At 42.2% G+C, this 18,986-nt stretch overlaps 2 protein-coding genes across 8 annotated transcripts in view; both read right to left on the reverse strand.

The window, feature by feature from the left end:
• Positions 1–11,918, reverse strand: part of PHKA2 (phosphorylase kinase regulatory subunit alpha 2) — a gene marked incomplete at both ends in the record, with an annotated part of 62,064 nt that extends 50,146 nt beyond the window's left edge. For all 4 annotated transcript variants that reach the window (XM_084258552.1, XM_084258551.1, XM_084258549.1 and 1 more), the window contains one exon: positions 11,841–11,918. In XM_084258552.1, coding sequence (XP_084114678.1) covers positions 11,841–11,918 — 78 coding nt within the window. The remainder of the gene's footprint in view (positions 1–11,840) is intronic.
• A 5,915-nt stretch (positions 11,919–17,833) lies between these two features.
• The window catches only part of ADGRG2 (adhesion G protein-coupled receptor G2), a gene marked incomplete at both ends in the record, with an annotated part of 106,848 nt that continues 105,695 nt past the window's right edge, over positions 17,834–18,986 (reverse strand). For all 4 annotated transcript variants that reach the window (XM_084258556.1, XM_084258553.1, XM_084258555.1 and 1 more), the window contains one exon: positions 17,834–18,018. In XM_084258556.1, the coding sequence (XP_084114682.1) occupies positions 17,834–18,018 (185 nt within the window). The remainder of the gene's footprint in view (positions 18,019–18,986) is intronic.

The raw sequence follows: 18,986 nt of genomic DNA on the forward strand, positions 1-18,986 counted from the left end.
AGAATGCTTCCAAGATGTGCTTCGAAAATCTTTTCCATTCTGCAGCTTGTCCTTTAGCTTTGTTTACATAGGCTTCTTGTGACATATAAGAGCTTAAGTACACACACACACACACACACACACACGCATGCACACATACATTTGTATATGTAATTCAACATGGTGGAAACTCTCCAGAAGATTTGCTGGTTCAAAGATGGATTTGGGGGGACAGGAAGGTGGTGGTCCATGAGAATCCTGGCATTTGTGTGAGCATTTTTCTCAGGAGAGGATATGATATTCGGCCCTATTCAAAGTCTCAAAAGGGCCAGTAGTCCATTTGATTAAGATCTGTGTCTCTAAATTTAGCTTATGGACATTAGTTATGTTCTCCCTATCCATTGTGAGGCAGATGTGCGATAGTTACTTCACTAATAAAGTGACATGTAAATGCCAGTGACAAAAACAATATGGTACTAGAAAACTGAATGGAATATTTAAAGAAATAGCCTAAAAAGTTTCACTAACAAACACAGCAAGGAGAATGCAACTCTGGTGTGCACAGTGACCTGGTCTATTTACAGTATTATCTCTACTCATCTGGCCTGGCACCAACAAGACAGCGTGCTGGACACGGTGCTGTCAGTTCACCAAAAGTATGACCTTGAAAAAAGGCGTGGACAGTAAGTTGCCACAAACTACATAAAATTCAAGACGAATTCTATGTTGGCTGGAATTCTCTAATGGCAAAAACAGACTATGTGATCTGACTAGATTATCTTCTGTACCCCTAAAAATCTTAAAACCATTCTAAATCTCTCCCTTGTCTGGGTTATTACAGTCCTGCATTTGCAAATGGAGGATTCAAGGACTTTTTTCTTTGAATTACACAAATGTTTTTAACTGGCACTGAAATATTTAAAGGCTGCTCTGAAAAAATCCTCCTCCTGGCTGCACCCCAAAAAGAGTTGAAGTAGGTGGTGGCAGAAGGCAGGGCTCTGGATTATACCAGGAAGAAGAAAATGTTACATGTCAAGAGCTCTTTTTCAAATGGACACACAGACCAGACAACCATCTGCACAGTGGCTCCCACCATGAACTAAAAATGTCTTTCTGCCCTTATTGGGCTCAGAGCCATACAGAATTATGTGCTGCCGGGACCACAGCATTCTCATTTCCAATGTGATTATTAATTGAACTCCCTAAGCAGACTGGAGTAAGGACAAAGGATAGGCAGGTTGCAGTAATCTTGGCCAGGTCTTTTGTTATGGGGATATCGTAAGGTTCTACGAACCCCCAAAAGATGGCTGTAATGTGGAGGTTTGATGAGTAATAATAATACCAGTGGTCCTTCATTAAATGCACATACTGCAGTACCTACTGGACTATGTGGAAAGCGTTTTATTTTGTTTGTTCATTCAATCAACAACTGTTGCTGTTGAACAAATCTTCGAATCCCCACATGTGTCAGGTACTAAGTGCTAAAGATAAAATGGTAATTAAAAAATCCTTAGCTCTGCACAGCAGAGTTTATAGTCTTGGGGGGATTCATTCTAAAATCACCCAAGGGCCTCCCTGGTGGTGCAAGGGGTTAGGCACCGCACTATGAAGCAATCCACAGCCTCTGCAGCACAATCCACAGCACAATCCACAGCCTCTGCAGCTCCCGGCCGGCCAGGGAGCTACACACATGGTGCAGCAGACCTTTCCTGTCTCGCCTGCTGCTCCCCTCAGCTGTGTATTTCAGTCAGTCTGCCTGTTCTGTTCCCCAATCTGTCTCTGGTGAGTCCTCTCACCCCCTGCATCTCTGGCCCGTACCCCAGTTCTTGTATGCATAAATAAATCAATCTTTAAAAAAGTAAAATAAAATCACCCAAATAGATGTTAAATTTCAACTGGGTCAAATACAGCAAAGGGGATGTGTGCTGTGCGGTGCTGCCATCAAGGAGGAAGGCCTGGGAGGGTGTCCCTGGTTGAGTTCAGGATTAAGATGGTAAAGCTGGAGTGAGCGCGCAGCAGGAAGTTTCTACCTGTTGGAGAAGACCCACCTGGCGCTGTGGGGAGAAATACTGGGAGGAGACTGAGTGGCGGGAAGCTCGTGCAGGGGTGAGCAGCAATTCCAGCAGCTCATCGGAGGAGAAGAGCAGCAGTAGAGGGGGTCAGAAGCAGCAGATGGATTCGAGAGACGTTAAGGAGATAACAATCAACAGAACTGGTGATGGACTGGATAGGATAGGTAGGAAGGAGAGGCCTGGTTTGCTTCCTCGGGGGCTCCAGGTTTGTTGGAAAAGATCAAGTCTGCCGTTGCTCCTGAGACACTGCAGGTGGCTTTCTCCCTTTTTCCTCCTGATACCACTTCGGACAGAAGCCAAGCTTTCAAGTTGGAGCCACAAGTTAAGCCATGGTGGGCTGTAAGCAAGGGCGCAGCAGGTCCGGGCCTGGTATAAGATGGCTCCCCGCTCGGGGAGAAGGGGCAGAAACACGGAGCCGATGCGGAGGCTACTGGGGGACCAGGCATGAGGTGGCGTGGCTAGGGTGGCGATGGACTGGGATAGAAGTGGGTGGAGCTGAGATATATTTTGGTTATCTAATTCATTCATAAATTATCTCCTTCTAAGTGGGGCATGAGGGATAAGAAGAAGTCAAAATCGACTCAGGCTCTTCCTAGACTGTTTACTAATATACTCTTAATTTTAAAAAAAGTAATAGAATCTCAAACAGAGAGAAAAGCACAGAGAACAAGCTAACCCGTACTCCCATCACTCAGCTTCAACAAACAAAAGCAGTCCACCAGATTCCTTCCTTTTTTAAAAAAGAAAATGTTACAGATAAAGTTGAAGCCGTCTTTGCTGTTCTTCCGCTACCCCTTCCCCATTCCCTACTAGTGCAGCAGGAATTTCAAACATTTTGGTCCCAGGACTCCTTTCCACTCATAAAAGTTATTAAGGATCCCAATGAGCTTTTGTTTATATGGATTCTAGTTATTATTATTTACCATATTGGAAATTAAAACTGAGAAAACAAACATATTCACCAATTCCAAAAAAAAAAAAAACATATAGCCTAGCGAATATTAGATAACACTTTAATGTTATTTCAAAACAAAACTTTAAAAAGAATTTTCAAAACAAGTAAAAAGCATTCAGTGTTTTATATTTTTGCAACTCTACTATCTGGCTTAATGGAAAACAGAAGTATTCTATCGCTTCTGCATTCAATCCATGGCAATGTCATATAAGTTGAAGGATATGAAGGAAATCCAGTCTTGTGCATATATACATTGTTCAAAATAGGAAGAAAATTTTAAAAATCTTTTTAGATAATTAAAAATAATCTTTGATACAATGAAAACTCAACAAGTGATAACTGTTTAAAAGTAAGTCAAAATGTGGAATCTCAAACCACAATAAGTTTTATCAACTCTGATATTTTAGGATCCATTGGTCTAGCCCACATTTTGAATGGCTCATTTGTCCGTGTGTGATTTCATGACATCAAGCATTGGTCGTTTGGAAAATACTGGTTCACGGAGTTATGCAGTTCTCCTCAATGTTGACACAACTCATTACAAAATTTTTAAAAATCACATTTAACATCATACTTAATAGTACCATCACTAATCTCTCAGAAAAGTGTATATCAGGAAGCTACCCACTCACAGTGGCAGATCTGCATTTCCCCAAAACCTCATTTCCTTTGAAAGTTCAAATTTTATCATTGGCAGTAAGTATTAGTTGTTTTTCTTGAAGCAACAGGCTCATTTTGTTCATTTTTGACAGAATCTCTGTCAAATACCCAAATCTGCCTAAGTAATAGTTGCCAAATTTTCAAGTAAAAAATGCTATCCCAAGAAAACACCTCTGCTAGTTCAGCTTGAAATTTGTAGTCACATAAGTGGTTCTCTTTAATGCAACCATTCCATCCTGGTATACAGCAAGTATCTACTTTCTGCTTCAACACAGAATATTTACAAGATGTGTACTGAAAGATCAAGATTGAGGGCCTCCCCTGGTGGGGCAGTGGTTGAGCGCTGGGCTGCAAAGCTGCCCGCAGCCTCTGTAGTGCCGGTTCGATGCCCGGCCACCAGCGAGGGTCCCACATGGTGCGATAGACCTCTCCTTCTGTGCCTGCTGCTCCCCTCAGCAGTGTATTTCATCACTCTGCCTGTTCTGTTCCCTGCTCTGGCTCTGGTGAATTCTCTCACCCTCCCGCGCTTCTGACAGTACCCAGTGCTTGTATAAATAAATAAATAAATCTTAAAAAAAAAAAAAATCAAGATTGAATAAAATTAAAAAATTAAATTTTATTGCTTCATCAAGGACATTCTTAAGTGCAACTGGCTGTTTTCTTTTTTTTTTTTTTCTTTTTTACTTTGACTGCTCCTGGTAGTTTGGACAGCACCTGCTTTCTACCATCACAGTCAATGTTAACCCAGTAAAAAAAAAGGCAAGTAATGTTTTAATAATAGTATGAAAATAGTTTTGGCTTCACAGAGCCCCTGAAAAGGGCTCAGGGATCCTAAGGGATCTGGGACCACACTCTTTGAGAACTGCTACTCTACTACAACGCTGGAATGTAATTTTCCTATCCATGTTTTAAAATTTTTGACAATATATGTCCATAAGAAAGAACGTTACTTTGAGTATTTTAAAGTTCTACATGCATATTAGCCTACTGTACATATTCTTCTACAACTTGCTTTTTTCACTCAACTTTAAATTTCTGAGGGTAATCCAATTTGATACATGCAAGTTGAGGTCATTTAAACTGCCGCATAGTATTCCATTGCGTGGCTAGATCTCTATTTGTCCATTTCCAAACTGATGAACACTTAGATTGTTTCTAATTTTTCCTTTTACAAACAATGTCCAACAAATGTCCCTGGATGTATTTCCTTGGGCAGTAGGCAAAGGCACATCTTTAGTGTATATATGTACTAGACATGGACCTCCTGGGTCATAGGGTATTCAGAACTTCAATTTCACCATTATCTCCAAATTCTTTTCCAAGGTGACTGCAAATTAACAATATGTAACTTACATTCTGTAGTATAGACTACTAGGTAATCACCAATATAATTCCCTCTTCTTTCTAGGCATTCAGCTATATTACATTTCCCATCCCCCCTTGCAGTTAGATGTGATCAAGTGTTTGAGTTCAAGTCAAAGGGATGTGGGTGGAAGTGAACTACACAACTTCCATGCTTTGGTCATAAAACTCTCCCATGGATGGTTTTCTACTCTTTTTCCAGGTCCATCAGCTGGATGTCAACAACTAGGGAAACCATAAGAACTACATGTTGAAGATGGCAGAGCCGCCGGTAGCCCAGGTCTTGACTAACACCCCCACTGAACTGAACCCTGCTGGGCTGTTATATAGGTGAGAAATTTGTTTGTTTGGTCAATGAAATTTTGGGCTCTGTTATAGCAATAGCTTATCTTTTTTTAAAAAAAGATTTATTTATGCATACAAGAGCTGGGGTGCAGGCCAGAGATGCGGGGGGTGAGAGGATTCACCAGAGACAGAGTGGGAAGAGAACAGGCAGACTGACTGAAATACACTGCTGAGAAGAGCAGCGGGTGAGACAGGAGGGGTCTGGTGCTTTAACACCTTGCGCCACCAGGGAGGCCCCAGCAATAGCTTAACTAATACATCTTCCCATGAGCAATGTATGAGAATTACCTCTTCTCCACATGCTTGTCAACATTTAGAATTATTCTTTAAAACTGTTGCCACACTGTCAGTCTGAATTTATTATTTTGGTTTTACTTTCCCAGATTACTAATGAGGTTAGGTAATCTCACATTTGTTAGTTTCCTCTCCCACAAATTTCTTGTTTATATTGTAGAATACAATCATAGAAATATAATATATAAAACTACTATAAATGATGAAGGGAATCAATTTACTTAAAGGGAACCTGAACTGGGCACTTGTACTTAAAATCTTTTTTTATTATTTTGACATTGTGTTGCATATTACTTCTAGACTATTAAAAGAAGCAGGGAATAAAGATTATTTGTAAACTCAGACGCTAAGCCATGATGCCCCCTGCTATCTAATCAAACTGAAACAAACTCTCAACTAAGACCAAAACTTGAATCCAGTCTACTATTTAAGGCAGATTCCCTGAAGACTCTTGGATTAAGCTTCTGTGTTAGTTATTCATGGCCACATAACAAGCCCTCCTAAAACTCGGTGACTTAACACAATAAACCTTCATGATCCCAAGGTTTCTGAGGGTCAGAAATCCAGAGCAGCCCTAGCTAGGTGGTTCAGGTTCAAGGTCTCTCATGAAGCTTGTCAAGAATTCAGCCAGGGCTGCAATGACCTGCGGGTTTGACTAGGGCTGGTGGGCCCACATCCAACACGTGCTCAGACATCTTTTCTATTCATTACTTTGTCCTCTAGCTTTGTTTATATGTTTCTTGTCATTTAATAGGGTTTTGGCTATGCACATAGTTGAATTTATCAATCTTTTATGATTTATGCTTTTTAAACTAGTTTGAGAATCATTGCCTCTCTCAAGATCATAAAAAGCCTTTTTTGATTTGTTTTATAGCTTTGCTTTTCATTCTTTGGTCTTTATCCCCTCTGGAATTTATTCTTGTATATGGCCAGAGGGAGAAATAGTTTTATTTTCTCCATACAGACAAGCAAATGACCTAGCTTTTTTTTTTTTTTTTTTTTTGTTGAGTAACTATCCTTTCTGTCTCTGGGACCTTTATTCTTTTCCACTGGTCTATTTGTCTACCACTGTTTCAATATTACACAACTTTAATTACCATAGACTTATAAGTGTTGAAATCTAGTAAAGCACTCTCTCCACACTTCTTCTACTTAAAATATGTCTTGACTATTTTAGACTCCTTATGAATTTTAGAATCAATTTATGTGAAAAGTCCTTTTGGATTTTAATTGACATTCTATGGAATTTATATACTGAATTGATAGATTAACTTGGAAAGAACATTAAATCTTCCTGTATACAACCATGGCTTCTCTTTCCAATCAGAATAAAAGCCAAATTCCTTGCTTTCAAAGATGAATGAATAACCTCAAAATGTTCCCTGGTTCTAGTTTATAAACTTCTAAAGGACTAAGTTTTTTGACTTATTCCATTTCTTTAAAGATTATAGATTTAATTAGGATTTAGTTTTTCCTTGAGTTAACATTGGTAACTTTTTTTTTAAAGATTTATTTTTTTATTTTTTAAATTTATTTATACAAGCACTGGGTACAGTCAGAAGCGCGGGAGGATGAGAGAATGCACCAGAGCCAGAGCGGGTTGCAGAACAGGCAGAAGGACCGAAGACACTGCTGAGGGGAGCAGCGGGTGGCAGGAGAGGTCTGTGCACCATGTGGGACCCTCCTCCAGTGGCCGGGGAGCAGCTGGGGATTGAACCAGCACCGCAGAGGCTACGGGCAGCTTTGCAACCCAGCGCTCAACCACTGCGCCACTGGGGAGGCCCAACATTGCTAACTTTTATCTAAAAAAAATCATCCATTACATTTTCAAATTTACTACCCCAAATTATTCATAATATTTTTCCATTTTCTCTTAATATTATTTGTCCCTCCTCCCTTGCTTCCATCAACATTGGCAGATGCTTACCTTATGAGTCTTTTCTAAAAAGCAGCTTTTGGGTTCATCAGTATTATATATTTTACATTACATTAATTTGGTACTCCTATTTTTATTATTTACTTTCTTCTGCTTTCTTGGGTGCATTCTGCTATCCTTTTCTCAGTCTTGAGTTCATTAGTTTTTAAATCTTTCTTCTTTTCTAATGTTTACATTTCAGGATATAAATGTCTCTTCAAATCCCACTTTAGCTATATTCCATAAATTCATCTTTGGAATGCTTTTGTTAGTCATTCCATTATAAATAGTTTATGATTTCCATTATAATTTTTTTTCTTCTTTTTTTAAACTTTTTTTTTTAAAGATTTATTTATTTATTTATACAAGTACTGGGTACTACAGTCAGAAGTGCGAGAGGGTGAAAGAACTCACCAGAGCCAGAGCGGAGAACAGAACAGGCAGACTGACGAAATACACTGCTGAGGGGAGCAGTGGGCGAGATAAGAGAGGTCTGTCGCGCCATGTGGGACCCTCGCCGGTGGCTGGGGATCGAACTGGCACTGCAGAGGCTGTGGGCAGCTTTGCAGCCCAGTGCTCAACCGCTGTGCTACCAGGGGAGGCCCTAATTTTTTCTTCTTAACATATATATCCATCCATGACTTTAAAATATATAACATCTCTATCCTCCTTCTGAATGTCTTAAGCAGGTACCTTAGTGTGCTTTAACTCCAGCCCCCTCCCATTCTTCTGTCATGTTATTATTTACCAATATTTAATTATATCTTTTAAAAAAATTATATCTTTTTTTAAACTTTTCCCTAAATTAGGCTTTACTATTACTATTTGTTCCATATGCCATGTTCTCATTTTTCATTCCATTGCCACTAAATAGCAAAATTTAGTTACTCTCTTGGTCTCTTTTATCTACTTTTTGTACCAAATAATCTATAGTTACAGTGAACACTGCCTTGATCATTATTTTTCTTTTGAATCCAGAGTCTGATCTTATCACCACTTTGAAATTAACATATTCATTAATGAGCCTTCAAACAGCTGATATGGAAGAAATGTACATAGTATTAGTATTTCCAGTACCTTAGTATTTCTTACCTAGGTCAAAATAAATCTAGGAACTTAGGGGTTTTTTCAAGTCAAATATTTTAAGATATTCACTAGAATATATATATTGATAGTCTCGATATACAAAATCAAACCTGCAAAAGGAACCATTTATAAGCATAACTCTTTTCTTTCTTGCTTTAAAGATTCAAATAATATTTAGCAGCAAATATATTTGGCAAATGACTAATGGAAAAGTTCTTCTTTTTCATAGATACAAGAAAAGGAATCAGTTGACATGCTAGCTGATATGAACAAACTACTACCTCCAACAGAATGAGCTTAACATGTTTAACACTGATTTCTAACAAGTGAAATCAAAGTAAGTTGATCTCGATTTAAAAAATAAATCAGAAGGGCCTCCCTGGTGGTGCAAGGGGTTAAGACGCAACCTATGAAGCTCTCCACAGCCACTTCAGCGCAAGTTCGATCCCCCAGCCAGGGAGCTACCCACATGGTGTAGCAGACCTCTCCTGACTCACCTGCTGCTCCCTTCAGCAGTGTATTTCAGTCAATCTGCCTGTTCTGTTTCCCACTCTGTCTCTGGTGAATCCTCTCACCACCACCCCTCCCCCATCCCCGCACCTCTGGCCTGTACCCCAGTTCTTGTATGAATGAATAAACAAATCTTAAAAAAAAATAAATCAGAAACAGAGCTTAACGCTTTTACCAGTTGCCTAATAAACATCTGCCCACATCTACAGGAGTGGGGAGACACAGCATGAACTTTGGAAACCACTAATCCAGCTCATTCATTTTTTTTTTATTGTGGTAAAATATGCACAAAATTGCTCATTCATTTTTAGAGAGTGGTTAGGTGACCTGCCAAAGATCACCTAGTAAACATGGTGAGGCCTTAAATGGTTAGGGCCCCACAGCTATGGCGACCAGTCGTGGGGGCAGGATGGAATTAGGTGGGAAGGAGTGTGATTCTGTTCTTGCAGACTCATGGAATTACCCAGCAGAAACTTACTTGGAATATTCTGATTAGCCAGAAGGGTTTGACAGTATAGCCAGGAAAGGAAAACGAGGGCAAACATTGAGGGCTTCTCACCAACTACCCCCAAAATAAATACAACTAAAAGCTCAGACAACTTTTTTTAATCATTAAAATGTTAGAGAGGAAAGTCCATTATTGCAGATTTGCTTTAATGAGAAGACAGTTCATTTGCTTTTGAGGGAAGGCAGGCCTGGATCAACAGCTGATCATGCGGATGGCTCAGAGCTCGTGGGAAGTGTTCTATCAAGGACTTAAAGGTATCTTTTATGGGTCTGGATCACTGCCTGATACAAAAGGAACAAAACTAATGAGATCTCTGAGCTTAAGGATCTCACCATATCCACAGGGGACTTAAATTATGTTCAAAGACCAGAAAGCAATTAGCAGCTACATGGGGGCCCTCAGGAAAGGGAGTATCATGGGCCAGGGTGGAGAGGTTAGGAAGTGTGGCCTAGGTACATTGGGCCTATCTCAAAGCCATAACACCACCACCAACACTCACTATTGCCTACAAGTAGCCAGGCAACATACTGGGCTCTAATTTTCTCTTCATAATACTTCAGCATAGGCAGGGATGATTTTTCTCCATTTTACAGTTGAGGGCATGGACCCAAAGAGGTTGAGTGAAGGTTACCTATGTTGTTCAAGGCATAGCCAGGGATTTAAGCCTGAGTGTGACACAAAAACCAAGTTTCCTCAGTTTTCTTTATATCCTCTTCCATCACGGTAATTAAGGGAAAGGTCTTTCAACTTGAATTTTAAAACTCTTTGTAGATGTAGTTATAATATATTCCAAAAGGAAGACAAAAAATAAAATAACCTTATGTGTCAGCCTATTCCTTCTTCAGTTCTTAACTTAAATATTATCTCTTATAGGACTCTTCTAGTCCTCAAATAAGGACCACAATCTTTAATGTGCAATTTCAAAAGTCAATAAGTTTGCAGCAAGCTGGCTGATGATGGCAAAAGATGACCTGAACTGAGAGGAAACTGTTCCTAGTCTTTATTCATCCCAAGTAGGGTAAATAGTCACATTTTGATGTGGAGATAATGGGATGCCGCCCAGACGCCACTACAATTATTACTGAATATATATGTGTATACTAGTTTTCTAAAATCCAGATATTTCTAAGTTGCAAACCACATGTGACCCCAAGGGTTTCAGACAGGTGACTCTGGACCTAGCCCCAGACACCTTTTTCGCTGCACTGGAAGTACTAATCCTTTGTAAGCCCAGCATCTAACAGTGTCTTGCATATAATAGCTACACAAGAAGTATTTCTTGAATAAGGAAACAAGGCTGAGAAATTGGTTAAGAAAGGAAATGATCAGTGGCTTCGAGTAACCGTGGCTCCCCACTTGCAGACCAGGCCTCTATCCATGGAATGTCACTTCCTTCTCTGACATGGAGGGTCTATAAATAGTTGTCCCTGATTGAGAGCAAGCAACATAGCTGCTGTCTTCACTAGGAATAAAAATAGTCCAGTGGTCTTACATGATGGGCCCACATATAACTTTAACCCAGTAGGAAACAGCAGGCATAGTCATACCTCAGACCACATGGGCAGCTTCACTGGTACTCTTGAACTTGGGAGCAAAAGACCTGTGTTTTTTTTGGACCTTACTACCTTTTTGGCTTGAAGTTTCCCCATCTGTAAAACAGCAACCAGAGTAAGCCTTAACTCTCCCCCCCCCCATCTTAAAGAGGGAACTGACGGGAGCAGCAGCCACGGCTGCCCCCACATTCAAGAGTGGGCTGCAAACCTCAGGAGCTTCTTCACTACTGTCTGCTGTCCTTGCAGTCCAGAGTTAACCGTGTTCATTCAGTGTGCTCTGTCCAACCTACACACACCTCCTCTCTCATCGAAAAGAAACAGAGTCAATGCAACAAGAGCGTTTTGCACCCAGGGCACCCTCGCAGGCTCTTTCTGTCGTGGATCCCAAACACTGGTCAAAGAATTCTAAGGAGGGTAGCTTCACAATCCGTCGGCCCCCTGTCTCGTGAAGAGGAAGGGGTAGAAATGGGGTGGAGGGAATCACCAGGCAGCAAGGACTGAATTTAAAGAGAAAATGTCTGAACTGCAAGGTCTCGGGACACCTGAGGGTCTGGGTAGGAGAACTGCGAGGAGAGGGCAGATCGGGGTGCTCCCTCCTTACCTGGTAACACAGGATGGTTTGTTGCACAAGTCGCGCGTATCCATCCAAGCGGACCCCAGAATTGCTCCTGCTCCTCATCTTGGAGAAGCTCGGGGATCCGCGGCTCCCGACCGGGTGCACGCCCGGGTTGCGGCCGCAAGAGTGTCTGGCTCCCAATCACAGCCTCGATCAGTTCTCGGGACGGAGCCCCGCGGTAAGAGAGCCGTACTTCTAAAAACGGTAGAACCAGAGTAGGGGTGGTAAGCAAGCCAACCAGAGTTTTGCAAGGCTGGAGGGGGCAGGGGTGGAGACCCGGACTGGCGCCACCGCGGCCCCGCCTTGACCAGACCCGCTCGGCCCCGACGCTCCAGGGTCCGAGGGGCCCCAAGGAGAAGCAGGGAACTGAGTTCCGGGGGTGGGGTGACGCTGCCTTTCCCCACTGTGCCTTTTTTTTTTTTTTTTTTGTCTTTGTCTTCGGGAGGCTGTGGGGAGGCCCCCGGGGGGCCGCCAACCCTACCCGACCCTGCCCGCTCCCACCCGCCGGCCGCGGGCCGCGGGCCGCTCCCAGCCCCGCCCCTTGCCCCGCCCCCCCGCGTAACGGAACCCTCGAGGCGCAGCCTGAGGGGGAACGAGAAAGGAGAGGCCCGCGGGCGCGGCGGACAGCCCGGCTCCGGGCGGGAGCTAGCTGGCCTTCCTCAGCTCCTCACCTTCCGAGGGCCGCAGACCCTCGAGTCCTAGAGAAACAGGCCCTTCCGCCGCGGCCACCTGGACGTCCTGGAGCCGCCCCCAACCCCGCCCCTGGAGCCGCCCCCGGCTCCGCCCCCGGGGCCAGGCCGAACCCGCGGAGCCCGGCCAGAGGAGCCAGGTAAGGGGACTGCGGCGCCGGGGGCCTGGAACGCCCCTCTCGCTCCCGCGCGGGCGGCCCAGCTCCGCCCGCCCAGCTCCGCCCTGGGCTGAGCTCACAGTCGCGTCCTCAGCTCCGCCCTAGCGCCGCCCTCTTCCTCCTTGGGGAGGAGATAAAGGAGGAGGCTCCCGGACTGGGCGGCCAACCTCACCCGAGGCGGGAGGAATAGGCCCGCCCAGCCGCGTCTCTGCCGCCGAGCGGAAGCCGCGTAGGGGGGCCGGTGCACGCCGCGGAAGGGTCAGCCTCGGGCGGGGACCATGGGTGCCCCGCACCTGCGGCCCCCGCCCTAGTCAAGTGGGTGCAGTTCATCACTCGCAGGCTACAGCGTGAAACTTGGCATTACAGTGCTTCATGGCAGCTCATTACCTGCAGTTCACCATCTTCAACCCAGTTCTCACTTCCACCAAAATCTGGCCCCAGATGAATTCCAGTGTACCGTTCAGTTCATGTGATTGTTTCCACAAGCACTACACTAGTCTCCGTGCATTCACCATGTGCTTTCACCAGCAGCCCTTCCCCTCCTGACCTAGCTGAAGGGATCTTTCCTTTCAGGACCAGCTCAGCTTTTCCCTCATATTATTGACCCTCCCCGTTCTCTGAATTCCCACAATTTCTTTAGTAAGAGTTTAGGTTTTGGAGTCAGTTCAAATGGAGTTCAAATTCCAGTTCTGCCATTTACAAGTGGTTGAGCATGCAGTTTAAACTGATGTTCTCATGTATAAAATGGGGATAATAATGGCACCCACCTTCTAGGGTGCCTATGAAGAAGGTCAAGAGGGTGAATAGAAAGCTTTTAGCACTGTGGCTCATAGAAAGGTGTTTAATAGCTGTTTTCATTATTTGCAATATCATTGCCTCATATTGTTATTTTTGTTTTTATGTGAGGCGTATATTTCTAACTGGGTTGTATGTTACTCATTGAAACAGTCTTTGGTATCCCCTACCATTACTGGTCATGTTGAGCATGTAGTTGTAGCTCAATTAGTATTGAATGAATGAATGAATGAAAATCAGTCCTGCTCAGCTGGTTCCCCTATGAAAGGTCTTTAACCAAGTTCATTTCAGAAATTCCATAACATAAATGTTTGTTGCTCAGTTAAAGCACCAAACCCCTCATCATCTCACATCCTTCGTTTTCTTACTGTTGGCTCTTAAAGTATGCAGCAATCCAGCAATCCATTCAAGGTGCCCCCATGCAGAATTTACTATGGTCTAGGAGTAAATAAAACTAGACATTAAGTTAATTTGCCTAACTTCTGAGTCTAAACAATGTGCTCTCATGTATTCTACATCTAAAACCTGGGATCATTGCTTTTTTCATTACTGCTTTTGTTCACATTGACCATAGGGGAAATAGTTGATGACTTTTGCTCATTATCTGGCATTTCCACAGGTATAGAAACATTTTCAGTTTCTCGATCTCATTCTTTGTAAATTCTGCTCTACACACATGTACCCCATTTGGTGTCTAGCCAGCCTACATTCTTAGGCTTTGGCCTGTGTTTTAAAGCATATTATCATATAAGCTGTATTTTTTAATAACTTGACATTCAGGGATAAAGCCAAAAAGGAAGGCTCCTACTTCTTAGCTTTTAAATTTCCAACTGAATGTTAGTGATTCATTTTGGACTAGGAGCTGTGCTACTAAAAAATCAGAAACATCTTATATCTTCATGTCCCTGAAATATATAATCTCCATTATCTTGGCTCCCATATCATGAAGCCTTTCTCCAATTGTGACCCAACAGAAACCTGTCTCTAAAGTCATTTCTCAAATATTTATCACGGAACAGATATCAATGTGATGGGATATGTTATTGCTTCTGAAGCTCCTTCAGGATCTTCATAAAAATCCCCAACTAGCCCCTGGGGCAGGACCACATCGCTTCTCTGACCTCAACTAGAGGGTCTGCCCATTGTCCCACCAAAGGAGCTTCTCTACCAAGGAAGGTGGAATGTAGAAACCGTCAAATGTTTCTCCCAGAGAGTGCAGGTCTGTAAAGGAAAGCACTCCATCTTTGACATAAAGAAGGTCAGTTCGGAATTGCATTGCTGAAACTAGCCAGTTCACCAAATTTAGTTATTTCTATGACTGCAGATTATTTTGTTTTTCATCATAGTATTTTAAGGAATGTTGAATTTGTCTCTGCCCCAGCTACGGTAGCTAGTTTGAGACTGAGACGCAAAGAGAGGAAACACTAATGAGCATACGATTTCATCATTGGGAAGAACATATTAAAAGAATATATTCTGGAAAAATCTATTCAATTTTTGTCTGCACCAACTTTTTAATGCTGTACCCTAAAGATTGCAGTGAAAAGAAAAAAATAATATTCTGGTAAGAATTCTTCTCACTTATGATTACGTTCTTATGTCCACTCAGTCTTTCCTTTCCCTGTCCTTCTGAATCCAACCGCAGCAGTGAGTACCATGGCAGACACAGACTGAACAGGCCCTAAAATGCTGTTACAGAGACAAAATGACAACACACAGTCCATTTGGTAAATTGCTTATTCATTAAATTAGCATTTTGTCCAAATGGCTTTTAGCAAACCTGCCTATGTGACCTTATTAGGTGCAACCCAGTCTCCAAATGATGCCGCTTTACAGCTTCCTCTAGAGCAATCTTGATGCTGCTCACTGAAGTTAATAATTTTTGTGGGATTAATGATTGCAGTGTGTTTTGGGAAAAAAAAAAAAAAACTTTTCAAATGTTCTGAAGAAATTCTTCAAATTCTGGCCACTGGTGTGACACTCCTTGCTCCCTCATTAATCCCACCTCTATGTCCTTTAACAGCATTTCAGAATATGCTACCAGTTTTAAGCCCAAAGGAGGAGGCTTTTCAGGAATATTCTCTCTGTCTGCCCTTTATCTGTCTGAAGCAAAACAAATAGAGAATTTGGCTTAAGGACTGCGGACCAGACACAACACACAATAAGGCAGGGGGAGGGGGACGTGGCATCTAAAAGACATCAAGATATTGTACATCCTTCTGTGTACACAAAATGAACCAGTTACATAATCTGTTTTAAGCGATCTGCTTTCTGAGATTTCACCCCCCAAATCTAGAGTATGTCACCTCCTTCCCTATCAATTTAGTGCTCAGCATCTTCAAGGAAGTTGAGCATCTTGGAAGGAGAGATTGCTCAGAGACCCCTTTTGGAGTTGAGGCTAACTTTCCCGATCTGTGGCTCCTATATGCTAATCAGCTCCCTAGAAACCCCAAATCCTGTCCTCATCTTGAAATCCTACTGTTCAGTTCTGAGGAGGCAGACACTTGGATCCAAATCCAGAGTTGATACAGCAATATGTGTTAAATAGTTGATCTTGAGAGAGTAGGGGGAAGATGAAGGGACCTCAGGAGCCAACCTCATGAGGCAGAATAGTTCCTGCTGACTTCACAGTCCCAGTGTGCCTGCTGTTCGCCAAGGATGTTACTGTCGAGTTTGTCTTGATCAGGCAAATCCTACAATTCTCATGCCACGCCGCCAAGGAAGGGGATTGCAAGCATTTTCTCCTTGTGTAATTTCTCAAACTTAAAGGACTTAACTGCAAATTTATTTCATTGACTTTAACATTTTTTTGTTGATTTTAACATATAAATACAAGAAAATTAAATAAATCAGAGAAGAAATATTGCAAAAACAAATCAGCACTCATAGAAGTGTATTACATTATTATTATGATTAGTCTGGGATACAACATTCACTTGAAATATATGCAAGGGAACCTTAGTGAAGGACCTAACTTAGGGGTTTTGAAATGTTCCTTATGAGGACATACTTGAGGCACTGCTCAAGCAGCTGTAGGTGGGAAGCAAGATAGGCCCTCTATAGTAGGAGCAATCAGGGTTTGATACATATGGAAACAATAGCATTGAAGGATAGTTCACCATTCCCAATAGCTGCTCCCCCTCGTCTTGTCACTATACACTCTTCAAGACGTGACACCGTTTAGAAAATAAATGAAGCCCTGGCAGGGCCAGAACAGACCAGTCCTGACAGCCAACACAGCACCGTGCAGTTACCTTTTAAAGACAGCAATATGATTTCCTTATATACATCTCTTTTCAAAAGTAATCCTACTCTTCTCCCTTCTGGACAGGCTCTGGGGATCTGAGAAATGGCAGTGTATGTATCTTCCTCCACATTCACAATTTCCCTGAATGTGGTCTTGATTACAGTTCCATCCCTCTCTGAGGCCAAGGTATTGAGTCAAATATCTTGGAGCAGATCCCATAACCTGATGATTAGAGATGAGGTCAAGAAATGGTCTCGGTATTGAATGCCATGCACGGTTGTTCAGGTTGTATCCTGCACAAAGGTGCACCCAAGAAGGTGAGTGGGGCTAAAATATGACCCCCCACTCTATTTGCCAATGTATGAGCCATTGAGGCTGTGCCTGCCCAGTGGGGGCACCTTTATCTAGTCACCTTTTTCAGTCAAAGGCACTGTATGAGCTAATTGTGGCACTGTCTGTTTACATGTTTCTTATCTGGCTGTCATCATTATTTCTTAATTTCAGTGAAGTTTCTGTTTCACATCCCATATAATCTCCAAAAGGAGTTATAGAATTCACTGAACTAGCAAGCATTTTCTGAATTATCACATTAGACACAACACAACCACGACTCTACAAAGAAATAAATTTACACAGTAGAAAATAAATACAAAAAATGTAGAAGTAAGATTTTTGACACGTGGGTCCCTAGAATTTAGCTTATTTACAACAAAGGCATGCGCAACTAAACCCACCAGCAGGCTGAAGTCAACAGTTGCTTTACATGTTATCAAAGGTAACCGCCTTAAAATGCGGTGGGAAATGAACTGCTATTATTTACTTATTTTTTCGTCTTAGTCTTGGTGTATTGTTTAAAACCAATCTTCTTTTAAAATGAAGAAGAAACCAAATAGCAAATGTCTTAAAAACCATGGTAAAATGTCTTGGTTTCCTCTTCCAATGGTAACCACTGCCTTCAATTAGCTTATGCTCTTCCAGAGGTTGCTCAGTATAAAATTAGTTGATTTTCATACATCTCACATTGTGTAAAAGGTAAAACTGGACATTTTCACACTGTCAAGCATCATGCTTTGATTTTAGAAAAAGGAATCACATTTGCTCAATAAAATGTAAACTTCCGCGCTTTGAAGTCCTTCTGAGAGCAACACGGCTTTTACCATTGCAGGAATCTTCTTTTTCATTAAACATGTGCTGTTTTCCAGTAAAATCGTGAAGACACACATCCCCGTTCTGAACACTGTAAGAAACACCATTCTTCTCCGTAGAAGCATTCCCTGTGTAAGGAAAGACAAATGGCTGTCAGGAAGTATCCCCAGAAAGGATTTAAAAAAAAAACAAACATAAATATCACTTTACTGTTACATATGCACAAAGAATATATCTTTTAAAAGATTATGATATATTGTAATATTTTGTTTAATTTTCACTTCTTCCTCAAGACCACTCAAAATAAGCAAATCAAATTGGAAACTGATTCAGAAATCAGTTTTCTATGGCAGTTTTTTGAATGAAATGGTCAAAATCTGAAGCAAAGCAATATATTTCATTTTAAAGTGCCATTTCCCAACTCCAGTTGAACATCTATCAGCTTCAAGTAGTAGCATAGGCACAGTACAACCTAACCTAAGATTCTAGGCTCCTCAAATAAATTAGCAGTGATCCCCATAAGTCCCTTACAAGGTTGTTGGCTCCCTAAGATTCCTATAAAATAAAACTTTCTACCAGAGAAACCCAGAGCAACTCGCTGCAGTAGTCATGGCAAGAAGAAATCGTCTCTCATAGACCAAACCAACCCCTCTGACAATCCAGGACAGGACTGATTCCCAAGAGGAAATGACCAATCCCAACCCAAGGATCCATGCCAGGGAGCAGCTGGGCATTTTGGAGCGACTTTATTTGGACTTGTACCTTCCCGCCCCACCCACCACCCCAGCAGGCCCTGATGGTGCGCGTGGGTGTGGGTGGTCCTTGTACTGTGGAAAGACGATACAGAAAGCTGGCTAACAAGCCCGCTGGTTTGTTAATGATTGTAATGATGATGATAACAGCGCTAAGAACTTTGTAAGTATTATCTCAGTTATAACCCTACAGGCTGGGTGCTAGATTATCCCCATTTCAGAAACCGAGTTTCATACATTAAGTCCTTTGTTGAAGGTTACATGGCTCAGATATGGTGGCATCAACATGTGATGTTCTGTCCAAACTGTGCTCCTGTGACCTCTTGTTCCGACCGAGTGAGATG

The sequence above is a fragment of the Talpa europaea genome (assembly GCF_964194135.1).
Source record: "Talpa europaea genome assembly, chromosome: X".
NCBI lineage: Eukaryota > Metazoa > Chordata > Mammalia > Eulipotyphla > Talpidae > Talpa > Talpa europaea.